The sequence below is a fragment of the Dipodomys ordii genome, unplaced genomic scaffold (assembly GCF_000151885.1).
Source record: "Dipodomys ordii isolate 6190 unplaced genomic scaffold, Dord_2.0 Scaffold1, whole genome shotgun sequence".
In the NCBI taxonomy this organism is placed as follows: domain Eukaryota; kingdom Metazoa; phylum Chordata; class Mammalia; order Rodentia; family Heteromyidae; genus Dipodomys; species Dipodomys ordii.
Window position 1 is genome coordinate 33,886,372 of NW_012267217.1, and position 13,254 is coordinate 33,899,625.

The 13,254-nt window shown below is 40.2% G+C and overlaps 1 protein-coding gene across 4 annotated transcripts in view; it reads right to left on the reverse strand.

The window, feature by feature from the left end:
• Positions 1–13,254, reverse strand: part of Hecw2 (HECT, C2 and WW domain containing E3 ubiquitin protein ligase 2) — a 218,544-nt gene that overhangs the window by 36,873 nt on the left and 168,417 nt on the right. For all 4 annotated transcript variants that reach the window (XM_013013284.1, XM_013012535.1, XM_013011815.1 and 1 more), the window contains exons 20-21: positions 6,038–6,158; positions 4,073–4,186 (exon numbers count right to left, since the gene is read on the reverse strand). In XM_013013284.1, coding sequence (XP_012868738.1) covers positions 4,073–4,186; positions 6,038–6,158 — 235 coding nt within the window. The remainder of the gene's footprint in view (positions 1–4,072; positions 4,187–6,037; positions 6,159–13,254) is intronic.

The following is a 13,254-nucleotide window of genomic DNA, read 5'->3' on the forward strand; positions in this document are numbered from 1 at the left end:
AAGCTGAAGATTCTGTGATGCTGGTAATTCATACCACTTCGGAGGAACAGGTAAATGCATTTTCCTTAACAGAAAACCCTCTTTTCTTTACACTTCAGTTAATCTATTGTAAATAATGACCCTGAGTGTGACAAATAGAAAAATAAGATCATTGGGATGAGTTTATTGCAATAAATAAGACCTGCAGAATATTAAGCCCTCCAGATAATTCTATATGTCAATATCTCTACTAATTTGGTCTTTCCACATAATTAACTCTATGAAATTATTATTCTGCTGAACTCCAGTAATAACAAAGAGTATACACAACCAAAAATTAGCACAGAGGCAGTTGCTCATTAGACAAGAAGACAGTGAGAAAAATCATCTGGAAAAAAACTTCCTAAATCTCTCCAGATCTTGACTCCATGTTGTATTTACTGAACTTGTTATTGTAAAATAGTTTTTATTTACAGAGAAATTGCAAATAAAAATGGCAAAATTGCAAAAAAATACTACACAGTTCTTGTGTACCCTAGATTTAGTTTCTCTGTTGTTAATATCTGGCATTACTATGGTATCCCTGTGATAACTGAAATGGATGGAAAATCAGAATATACACCAGGGCTTCACTTCCTTTGAGTTAACTTGTTTTCATGACTGTTTTTAGAATCCAGTAGCTAGGCAATGGATTCCCACTAATTTTATTGTAGTCAACACCTCTGAAGTAAGTATGGTCACTTGTTATTTTTTAGGAACTTGGAGGCCACACTTATCTGTCTGAAACCAGCTGAAGCTGTTGACCTTGAAGTCACTTGGACCTGCACAGGTGTCAGATGTGTGGTGTTTGATGTTTCTAAGGGTCTAAAACTCTTCCCTCAGATTGCTAGTAGGGCCATGCTCTGAACACATGTCCTGTGAATGGCCATGAAGTTTGACTACACCTGTGCAGACTCTCAAGTACTTTACTTTGGCCTACCTTTAGTCACCTTTCCCCACATCTAAAACCACCCAGTTTCTTTATTCCGCAAACATCTCTAAATCCACTCCTTGAGGAACTAGACTTGAGACATGGAGCTGTTGTACTCATTAAGTTGAGCTTCCTTGTGAGTAAAAACTCTTTTGCACAACTTGTTGGTTTTGAGATTGGCATATTACATGGGAGGGGGGTAAAACCAATAACATGAATGAGCCAATTTTGACATAGTATTACCTAAAAACATACTTTATACCGTTTTCTCTTTTCTGTTCCATCCAGGAATGTCAGTACACTTAATTATCATGTCTCCTCTTGATTATTAATAATTCCTCAGACTCTCCTGGTTTGGGATGACCATGACAATTTTAAAGAGCACTAATAAGATATCCTCTACAATGGCCCTCAGTGAAGATTTATCAGATGCTTTTCTTGTGGTGGGAATGAGATTTTGGGCTTTGAGAAAGAAGACCAGAGAAATAAGTGCCATTCTTATCATAAGAAAGATGTAAACTATCAATGTGGCTTATGACTGAGATGGTGTTTGTCAGATTTCCTTGCTGTTAACTTTTCTACGTTGTACTATTTGGGAGAAAGTCACTATGTGCAATTATTTGGAAATATTCTGCATGAGAGTTTCCTATTCTCCATTTATGTGTATGGTCAATCAGTATAGACATTTATTTTATACTTTGGATTAGAGTGCAATATTCCTTTACTTGTTTTTTTGTTCCTCCAATTGTTCCAGCTTTGGGCTTTGGGGAATTTGGCTCTCTTGCCTTTCTCACATTCCTCCAGCCATATGGCTTTTTAAGAACTTCTAGACTCTGACAGAAATGATGAGATGCTGTAGGCTCCATCTTACACACCTCTTGTCCAGTCCTAGCACCACCCATTTCTCCTAGGAAACTTACAAATGATATTTATTGAGAACATTAAAATTGAAGAAGGAAAAATAACAGAAAAGTCACATTTTTATAGTTTTATAGTTAAACAAAAAAAGGAGTAGCTTTTGGCTTTGAGTATTTATTATAATCCAGAAAGATCGTGTCATGCACTTTCAATATGATAGAGTGGTTGTGTTTGAAATGGAGGCAAAGGCTTAAAGAACTCTTTAAATTTCTGTAGCTTTAAGATTTTTGTTTTCACAAAGTACTGTTTCACCCTTGCAAAACGGTTTATGAATCTAGGTGTCTCAAAGCAAAATAAAGTTTATATCTAATAATATATATAGAGAGAAACTGATAATGATAAAGCCATTGAGTCCAGAAATCTAGTTTCAATAAGCCATGGGCAAATGGAGCAGGTTAAGCGAGTTTTCTTGATAACAAAGGTCACACCACAGACTATCCCTTGCTTTTCCTCTGGAGTCACAGGAAGTAGTCCAGGTGATAGAGGCAGGAAGCATTTGGATATGAGTGGTAATCAAACACAGGGGAATTCACATGTGTTTGGCCCAAGCCTCCTCCTAGGAACTGATGTGCTCAGTCCAGACCATGAAAGACCACTTTACAATGACCACACCTGATAAATATCTGTTCTATTTTCACCTAAGTTTCAGTGTTTCCAAAGGCTCTTTCCTATCACTCTCAGGGAAACCTTGTCCGAGCTAGGAAACCTTGTCCTCAGCGCTCAGTAGGCTGATGCAGGGTGATTTCTTGAGCCCAGGAATTCAAGGGTGTGTGGATAACACAATGAGGTATGTCTCAGAGAAGAATTAAAAAAAAAAAAAAAGCTGTGGACTAAGAATGAAGGAAGCAGCTGGAGTTCGGAGAGAGGAAAATATTCTCATCCAAACCAGACTGGTTCTCTAAGGAAATACTTAGGATCCCATGCATACCTGCGAAGAGGCCAACAGCATCTGCCTTCATTTGCAACTGTGCACCTGCATCTTTAAGCTAAGGAACACAGGCTAGAAGTCTGTTTATGACAGTCGGCAAAGGAAGGCCCACGTCTCTGGCAAGCTTCTGACAAACTTTGTGTATCTGGACACTAGCTGGGCTGGTAAAAAGGTTCAGAGGTAGGAAAGACATTCAGGTAGACTGAAGTTTAAGGGTTTTACTTTGCTTATATTCCAGAAGTGGTGAGTGTAGGATGAAAGAAAAAAAAAATGGAAGGCCTGGGTTTGAGTTCTGAGTTTGTTATTCTCTGGTTCCATTAGCACAGCCAAGTTATTTTATACTTTCAAGTCTCCATTCCTCCAACTGTATGCTAAATGGTAAACCTATTGGATAGTACTGCTATAATTCTACAACCTTCTTATTCCTAGGCATGACTGACAGAGGTGGCCGTAAAATGATCCAAATCAACAGAATCAAATGCAACACCACCAAAATTTAGATAACTATATTAGTATTTTTGAAAATTCCACCTAGTGGCTACAGCTTACAAAGCCAGGGCTGGGAGGGATGACAGCTGTCAGTCTAAGTGATGGGTAACAACTGTTGTGTCTGTTTGGTACAACAGACACTGTGTGGGAGTGCTCAGCCCTTAATTTCCCAACCCTTATCTAGATGAGCATACTCAGGGAAGAGTCATGTAGGCTGGCCAGGTTTGTTTTTGGTAGGGAGTTAGATTGGTAGGTGTGCTGTCCCCGCCAGGAAAGAAAAAAAAAACAGCAACAACAGCAACTGGAGGTGGAGAATTAAGAGCAAAGGCCCCAGAGTAATTGCCGTGGGAACTTCCGGGTAGAACATCAGGGTTCTAATTTGTGATTCCAAAACTGAACTGATTTGATAGGCAAAACAATGTCTACTTAGAAGTCTAGGGCAGAAAACAAGATCCTAGTTGGTAAAAAAATGCAATTTCTCATTTCCTTCTCCGGGAAGTTCTAGCTTCTTCTCTTTAGGAGAAAAAGAGATGCAGAGAGAAAAACCAAACCAGTCTTCTGCTCTCAAAATGACCTGTCGTTACCAGTTTTTAAACCAAAGAATTTTTGCATCAAATGACTTAAAACCTAGAGGAACCTTCTTTAAGAAGGCAGAATGTTTGAGAGTATGAGAATAACATTTCCTGTCAGAAGGGTTTCCTGTTTCAGGCAACCGCAGCTTCATGTAGAAACATCCGCCTCACACAGTCACAGCCTGTGGCCAGGGGCCACTTCCCTCTTCTACTTACCCTTCCTCCCCGACGAAGGTGACATACAGTTTATTTCTCTGCAGGTCTTTTCTAGAGTAGCCCATAATCTGATTAAAAGCATCTTCTAGCAAATGATCTCTTCGGATAATTAGCCTGTCCATAAAGAGATAATTTGAAAGAACACAAATTAATTACAAATCTTCATGGTTCTAGAATTTGGCACCTGCCATTTAATTTCTATTGACCAAACTTTACTAGGTGAGAAGTGAAGTTACTTAATGGTATTGCTGTCTGTGATAAAGTGCACTTTTGCCTTTAATTCTTAACAGCATTAGAAAAAGTTATATAAGATAATCAGGTGTAAACAGGTGGCCTATGATCTGAGTAATACCCCCAAAGTCCTTTCTTAGTGACCAGATATTCATTATAGAAGGAAAATGACCACAACACAAAATACATACACACACTCAACACATACATACACCTTCCTGACTAAAGGAAGAACAGCCCTATGAGGTCTTGCTTTAAACCTGAATGCACCTAGACAAGGAATTCAATGACTAAATGTCAAGAGAAAAGATTTTGAGAACCAGGAGAAAGAGAGGGGTTGGGGAGGGAGAAATATCTAAGTTCTCCAAAACACAGGAGTTCAGTTGGGTTTAATTTGATTTTTAAAGTAAATGAATGTTGAGATTCCCTAAAGGGTAGGTAAAAGTGTTTGTGGCTAATTACTGTGCTTGTGATAATCACAATTAAAGTCATCCTTTCACAGACAACAATTTCCCCTTAATGTAAGTGGTAATGACAAGGGATGATAAGGAAGCTGAATGCATGGTGCCAGGTCCCTCTATCCTTTTTTAGTCAAGTGTAAGACAGGTGCTCAGAAAGGTGTAGAGCTGGGGACAGGCTGATCTGCTTGGAGAGCAATGAAAGTAGACTTTAACTGAGAGAACCCTCCTGTGCATGGGGTGGTGAGCAGAGACTGTGGTTGGGTTGTCCCCTGCCTTGGCAATCAGAGGGTTACAGGAAGTCTCCCGTCTCTGTCTAACCCCATTGGGGCCATGGACATGGGCGTAAGTGTGGGGGAAGAGGAGTGAGGTACATAAGAAATAAAAGCAAATCAAGACAAACAAGATGATAATGTTTTGAGATTCCTCACTGAAAGGGAAGTAGGTTTTTTTTTTTTTTTTTTAAAAGCAGCAGCAACCCAACCAGGGTATATTGGTGGTACTCATGCAATTCTACCACCTGGGAGGTTGAGGCAGGAGGAGGATGTTTGTAGCTAGCCTGGGATATAGGCAGATCCAGGTCGGCATGGCTACACAGTAAGACTGTCTGTCTCAAAGTGAACAGACGAAGATGAAGAAGAAGAAGAAGCAGAAGAAGGAAAAAGAGCAAAAAGAGGAGGAGAAGGAGGTGAAGGAAGAGGAGGAGGAGGAAAAGGAGGAGGAGGAAAAGGAGGAGAAAGAGAGAAGGAGGGGGAGGAGGAGAAAGAGAGAAGGAGGGGGAGGAGGAGAAAGAGAGAAGGAGGAGGAGGAGGAGAAAGAGAGAAGGAGGAGGAGGAGGAGAGGAGAGATGAAGTATAGTGAGGAGGAGAAAAGCGAAGAAGAGGGGAGGGTGGTGCTACCTAGCAATAACATTGCTGACATGTTTTGCAGGACAAGTGAAGTTTGTTTCGAGATGAAATAAAGCTAATCATCATTTCTGGACTCAATTCAGCTCAAGAACCAGTACCATGCAATGCAAGACACTGAGATACTTCTCATGAATATCTGATAAGCCAACCAAGACATATTCTTCAAGAGGAAAAAAAACCCTGCTTTATATTTTTCCTGTATTTTTTTTTACACAGCAAATGGCAGTATCTTTGTGGCCTGATTGAAAACCTTAACTCAGCTTAATTTCAGAGCTATGTTTTATGCTATTATTTACAAATGCCAAAATTAGTGTACCCACTAAAACAGAGGTTTCTGTGACCAGGTAGGTGGTATTACTTCAACTTACTTTAATTTCCCTGGGCCTTGTCCATATCCTTTTGTTTCTAACTTCCTGTAAAAGTTCCTTAGTTTGGCTTCAAAATCTCGCTTGTAAGGAGCTGGAGCACGGGCATTGGCACGCTGGGTACCTGCAGCAAACCACAAAAGGAGGTCAGACCTGCATCTGTGCATGAAACCACGGAAAATATTACCATGTTTAACAAGGAGAGTCAATCAGTACTTTCAGCTCAAGCACATGCCTCCTCTCTACACCAAAGCTGAGCCAAGATGTTGAGAGAAATGTTTTTGTGGCTCTTTGGGTTACAGTAAAGATCCTATTTGAATAGTTACAATGATGTCCATGTGTTTCTCCAACATGTTTTTTCAGTCCAAACTAGCATGAGTCAAACAGAATTACTCATGTGGAGTGGTAACTTCTTAGGATGAAGTATCTTTTGCTCACTTGACAAAATGATATCATGGCAACAAGACAGGAAGTTACAGTGTGAAAGGAGGTGGTATACAAAGCAAGAATAGTGAGTTTCTACCATTCACTTCAAATTCCTCACATCTTCCTTTAAATATTCACTTAATCATTTAAGAATGATTTTAGGTTGATAATTATGTAGAAAATACATACACATATATAATATGTATATATCACATACATATGTTATACACATTATATACGTATAACACATGTATATATTATATATTTTACCCTGTGATGTCAAATGGACATGCCCATTGGATATCACAGGGCAAAATAATCTTACTATAAAACACAATTGCAGAATTCATATGTCTCCTAGTTGTGTGGGGTAAACCATGATAATATTTATTGCATTCTTAGTGTGCCATATGGTAAATATCTACAAATTAAAGGTATATGGCCAAATATTATTATTAAAATATAAGAGTAGTACAGTCTCTCTTTCACAGAAAAAAATCTGGCTCTGTGTCAGAAAGTGACTAAGCAGTAAGGGAAAACAAAGGAGGAGGCAACAATGCTTGATAAGAAGTGTACTCATTACTTTGCTCATGTAATTGTAACCCCTCTGTACGGTATTTTCACAATTAAAAAACTTATTAATTAAAAAAAGAAGAAAGTGACTAAGCAGTAAGTCAGAATATAGGGATCAGATAAGACATGACAGAAATTAAGTTTTTCCCAAGTTGGTGAAAACAAAACAAAAACAGAAAAACACACATCTCCTTCTTAGGTACCATGTAAGTTTGTAAAAATTGTTTTTGATGGATCAATTAGCTAAATGTTTGGTATTCATTGCTAATACTGTTAGGTACAAAAAAAGGGGGGATGCCCAGAATAATCAAGGTGGGTTACTGGTATAAATATCATGGCTGGAAAGGAACTAAACATCAAATAATTCAAGAATAATTAATTCTTACCCCAGGATAGTTCAGTGGTCTTCTGTATAACTTAGAGGACAAAAACCATAGCCCTGGGACCTTATTCAGCCCTACAGGTCTATTTTGTTTGCTTTATATTTAAGATTTTGAATTAATTACCAAGATTTAAAAATAAGAAGGTTTTGGGGCTGGGAAGGTGGCTCAGTGGTAGAGTGCTTGCCTTGCATGCCTGAGGCCCTGGGTTCGATTCCTCAGCACCACATAAGCAAAAAAAAGCCGGAAGTGGCACTGTGGCTCAAGTGGTAGAGCGCTAACCTTGAGCTGAAGAGCTGAGGGACAGCGCCCAGGCCCAGAGTTCAGGCTCCACGACTGGACCAAAAAAAATAAAATAAGAAGGTTTTAAGTATAAATAAATACATGTTTACTTATGAAAATGACCTGGAAATTTTACAACTAGCTTACAGTTCCTTGGGGAAACAGGATAGCTGCTTTGTTTGATGATGCATGGCTACCCTGTCCCAACCACTCAATGGCACTGGTGGCCAAGACTCCCAAATACGTACATTTGAGATCTGTGATTAAAAGTAACAGTAATGCCGTAGGTGAGTAATGAGTGCAAGTAGAGATCAAAGTGTAACAGATCTTAACTGGGGCCAAACCTTGTAAATGGAGGAGGACTCTATAATTCTGTACTTGGACAAGGCAGCAAGAGTTGGCATAAATCTTACACGCATGTTCAGAAGACATCGAGAAGACCTTTGCCACTAGACAAGATGGCGAGTGCTAGGGTGTCTGTGGAAAATCAGATCTGCCTAAAGGATTGGAACCAGATAAGGAGAAGTGTCTTAAAGTCTGGCCTAGGATTCTCAGCACAGTGCAGAGGACAGACAGAAGCCTTTATAGGTTCTTGAGCAAGGAGATAACATACAAGTGCCATTTTGCTGAAGAAATTACTCCCAGAGTGTGTTGATAAGGATGGGAAAGAGAAAAGGAGACTGGAAAGTGGGGGCCCAGTTGGGAGTTACTGAAGAAAGGAGGCTGAGGGAATAAGGATGAGTCAGGAGCATGCCTGGTGACTGCAGGGAATATTTACAATGTGAAATACAAGTTAGTGCCTGTAGAAAAGTAAGGAAGAGGAATAAGAAGCACTGATGATCACCTCGGTCTTTAGCAAACAACAAAGAAAACCCACTGGTGACTTTGTTAGATGCCTACTGAACAGCAGGGATAAAGCACCTCACACAGGGATGGATCCTCACCAGACATCTATGAAGCTGCTACTATCTTCATCACCTTTGCTTTGCAGCTAAGGAAAATGAAGGTGCAGCTTCCTGTCCAAGTCACAGTCCTGTCCAGTGACAGTGGGTCAATCTGATGGAGTGTGGGGATTGGTGCTGGCAGACAGAGGCGTGGGAGGCTATAGTATTTCTATTGAGTTGGAAATGACAGTGGGTCAGGTGGACACTGCTCAGACACCTGACAGTATAGTGGTGGAATTGCATGAGAGAGCAGGCTGCACCGTGGATTAAATCACAGCACACAGGAGTCTGAGGCAAGACGACTGAAAAGCTGTATCATTGAGACCTTGCCCCCAAACCATAAAACGAATCAAAAACTATGGTCAATTATGCTGCTGGTCTTTGTCAAGTTCTTTTTTTGTTTTTAATGGCCTTGCTATGTATCCCAGGCATGGCCTCGAACTCAGAATCTTCCTGCGTCTGCCTATCAAATTCCTGTTTTTAATGAATTTCTTATTATCTTTACATTATTATACAAAGAGATTTCAACTCAGTTTATCAATTTGTGTGTACAATGCCTCTTGATCAATTCTGAGTACAAGTCAGGTACAATGTCAAGAGATTCCAGAGCAGGAATGTGATTTCTGCTTTAAAAACAAAAATGTTCTTGGAATAATGAGCTAGAATTGTAATGAGAACCAAGTCTGCAAATGAGCTTTCAGGATGTAATACTCTTACAGAGAGAGTACTTTGATTGTGTTTATCATCCATTACAAAAGAGAACCTGATACAAAACACTCAGTGTTAGATCCTGTAAGTGATCAAATGAGGGAACAATTGCATGGATGGTAAACATTATGGCAATAATTTGCAGAAAATTTTTCTCCAGTAATAAATATTGGGGCTGTTTTTCTTTTGTCATCTCTAGGCAGATCTTAAGGGCTTTCATACAGTTGTACACTATTCCCATGTACTATTACAACCTTGCAGTCAGACAGAGTAAAGAATTCTATCTGGCAAAATATGTAACTGACACTAGAAGAAATGTTGACACTAAAGCCTGGAAAAGTCTGAGTCTTTTCTGGCTCTGGGTGTGCATCTTGGAACCCAGATGGCCTCTGCCTAATCCAACACATCTCCAGGCCTCTTCCCTGGGACAGTTTGGATTCAAGTTCTCTCCTGGTCCACTTTCCATTAAAAAAATTCCATGAAATTTATTTCACAATTTCTCCTTAGTGCAAGAACAAATCATTGAGCATTACAATAATTTCTAGCAGGCTCAGCTCGGTATGGGAACTTCAGGTGGGGGGAGGAACATTTTTGGAAACTGGCACTGCAGTCCTCACATTTTTGCTTTATTCTTTAAGAGCAGTAAAGGCCCTCAGGTTGTGTTTGGAGCTTGAGATGCGCATGTACATACCACTCACTGACAACAGCAAGCTGACGCTCTGAGTTCTCAGATCTTAGCAAAGAAACAACTTATTAAAAAGAGAATAATGCTGAAGGACAAAGCAATGACAGGCATCCTGAGAACACTAGGGGTGAAGACGATGAAGACTACTATGAAAAGCAGAGACAGCATCTAGGTAAGGGACGAGGAAGGGAGATAGAGAAGAGAGAATGTATCAGATGAGAGAGTACAGAGGATGTATCCAGGAAGACACAAATTTTGCAGGGTAAAGAGAGGGAAAGATCTTAAGGATCTATGTATTGGGAGAAATCATTCCCCCTCACTGTCTACTCCCTCAAGACAACCTTAAGTAAAGACCTACTCATGTTCTCTGAGTAGGTTTTACTTCCCTTGTGTGTGGCTTCATAAAGTCCTAGTGTCCTGATAATGCAGTTGTGGTTAAAAAAAAAGAAAGAAAGAAAATCCAGCTCTGTTCTGTAACTTTCAGCTGTATAACCATCACCATGGACTACAGCATATCCTCCATGTGCTACGAATAGGGAAGCAAGGGGCAATGTAATGTATTTGCAAAGAGTTGCAGCAAATAGTGGGTTAAGTGACTTCCTATGTCGTGAAAGTCACAGCTTTGGTTACCTGGAAAATTCACATATGAGAGCACATCTCCAACACTATTAGGTAAATTAGGTGCTATTGCATTGAAATTCCTAGAAATGCACCACCTAAATAAACTTCGGGGTCCCTCATTTGGCACAATAAACCATCTGGTGTTTGCAAAGATCTTTTCCTTCTGGCAAGGCTGAGGTTAGAATTGGCATTATAATAGTCCTAGGAAAAATAAACCTCACATTCCAAAAATTTGACAAATTTGAGGTGAACACTCTTTAGCAGCTGCAGAAAGCGGTGAGTCACACTTTCCGAAGGCCCCCCTCTCCCTGCAGTGCTTGAAGAGACATGTAGATGGGCTTGCAATGAGGAGAACCTAGAAACATTCGTAGGCATTTTGAATGAAGATTATTAAAAAATGTATTCCTGTCACAATTTTCACAAGGTCATTCTCACACCATGAGAGGTGTAGGATTCTAGACACAAGCTAAAGGAGCAGACCCCTGCTAAAAAAGCTGGTGGAAATATAGCTTTTACAAAGGCGTCAGGCCCCTCCTCCGGGGAAGTGGGCTCCTGGGCCCTTTCTGATCATGTGGAACACGTCATGGCCACTTCCACTGCTATCAGCTAGGTCGTCCAGTGAAATGGAATAGGCCAAGACTATAGAAAATTCAAACCACTGCAAACTCTGCCAGCTATTGAGATATATTTGGATTACACATGTCCTTGGAAAAAAAGTTTCCAGAATGCATTTTATCATCACAGTGGATTATGCATGCGTACTTGTGACCCTAAATGAAGAAGTAAATTGAGTCACCATTTTGAATGCTCACACAGTAGCCACGTTTTGATCGCATGTTTTCATAGAGTTCAGAAGAGACACAATCTGGGTGTGTGTGTGTGTGTGTGTGTGTGTGTGTGTGTGTGTGTATACATACATACATATGTATATATAGATATTTATTTATTTATTTTTCTCCAGAGAGGCTAGGCCTTTATTTTACACCCTGTATCATTCTGTAACTGGTCACAATCTAATTTATAATGATAGATCAGCTACAGCAAAGATAATGTATAACTTCATGGATTTCAGATCTAGTGGGCTTTCTTCATAAATCATCCTTCTTGGACTTTTTTGCACAGTTGGCTCTCATAACCACACCTTGAAAAATTGGATCTCCTGAAATCACTTTTCTAATTCTACTCCAAAATTTGCTGTTTCTCCTTCATTTATTCACTCTTTTATCTTAGCCCATCCCTTAGATAGTGGAGGTACTCATGTTCAACATCCTTATATTATCTTCCTCTAATTCATGCTCTGGGTTTCCATTGCTACCACTGACCGTAGGCTGACTTCTTAGCTATCAACCTTGCTGGCCTTCCACAGCTATGTGGTTCCAGTCATTGTATTTCCAACCCTTCTCAAACATGTCCAAAGGCAAATTCACTTCACCACTACCCCACATTCCAACCTTATTCCTGTCTTGGTAAGTGGTGCTAACATTTACCTCACGATGTGGACAGTGAGGCCCTTCAAATCTGCCAAAGTCTGGTTGTCTCTGCGCCTGCATATCCCTTTATTCATTCCCTTCTCTCTTTCACTGCCCTCCGTAGTCAGCCTTGTATCAGGTCATTGGGCTGAGGCCATAGCCTCCTAAATGGTGCCTCTGGCTTTTCATCCTCTCAGATTCTAAGACACTCTCCTCATTGCTACCAATTTGATCACCACAAAGCAGAGTACTATGGATGTTCCTCTGTTTGTAAACTTTGAGAGGACTACCAAGTAAAGCTTCAATGACTAATGGGCCCTGGTCTGCCTTTCCAACCTGAGCGCTGAGAAAACTTCCCTTTTCTTGTCATTATTAACTGGCCCTTAAACTACATTCATGCTTCTGTGACTTAACTTACATTACTCTTTTGGCAAGGATGCCCCCTTCTTTCTTGGATGCAACTGGCAAATTCCTGTTCACTATCCTTAGAGACTCCACTCCTGTCTTTTGTCTTCACGGTCCGCAAATACTCAACTGGCCCTGATGGAGTAATGACTCCCACCTTTGGGAGCAGCTGTTCCCATACATCTCTCTATTGCACAGCGTTACAGAGTCACTGCTGACTCACTGCTCCACCGTGAACCCTTCAAAGGCAAAATCTGGATTCATGAGTTTCTACAACCAAGGCCTAATTTACTGCTTGGATCAGAGTTGGATGCTCAATAAATCTGTGTTACGTGAGGAAATTAATGGGCCTTCTCCTGTTTGCAGTATTCAGTTTGGCTATGGCTTCACTATCATAGCAATATGTAAAGACATATACATTATGCTAAAGAACATCTAGCAGGTTTTGGTTTTGGTTTTTTTGGTCAGTCCTCATGCTTGAACTCGGGATTGGGCATTGTCCCCTAAGCTTTATCGCTTAAGGCTAGCACTCTACCACTTTGGGCCACAGCCACTTCCCATCTAGCAGCTTTACGAGACACAGCTGAAGCTTAGGTTTGTATTGAAATAGTTTTGAATTCTGGTAGCTGTTGAAGTGTGCATGACCTTTTGCTTCCAATAAGGATAAACACAGTTGCTTCTGCAATATCATGACTTCTTCCTTTCAGAAAATACATTTGCTAAACTT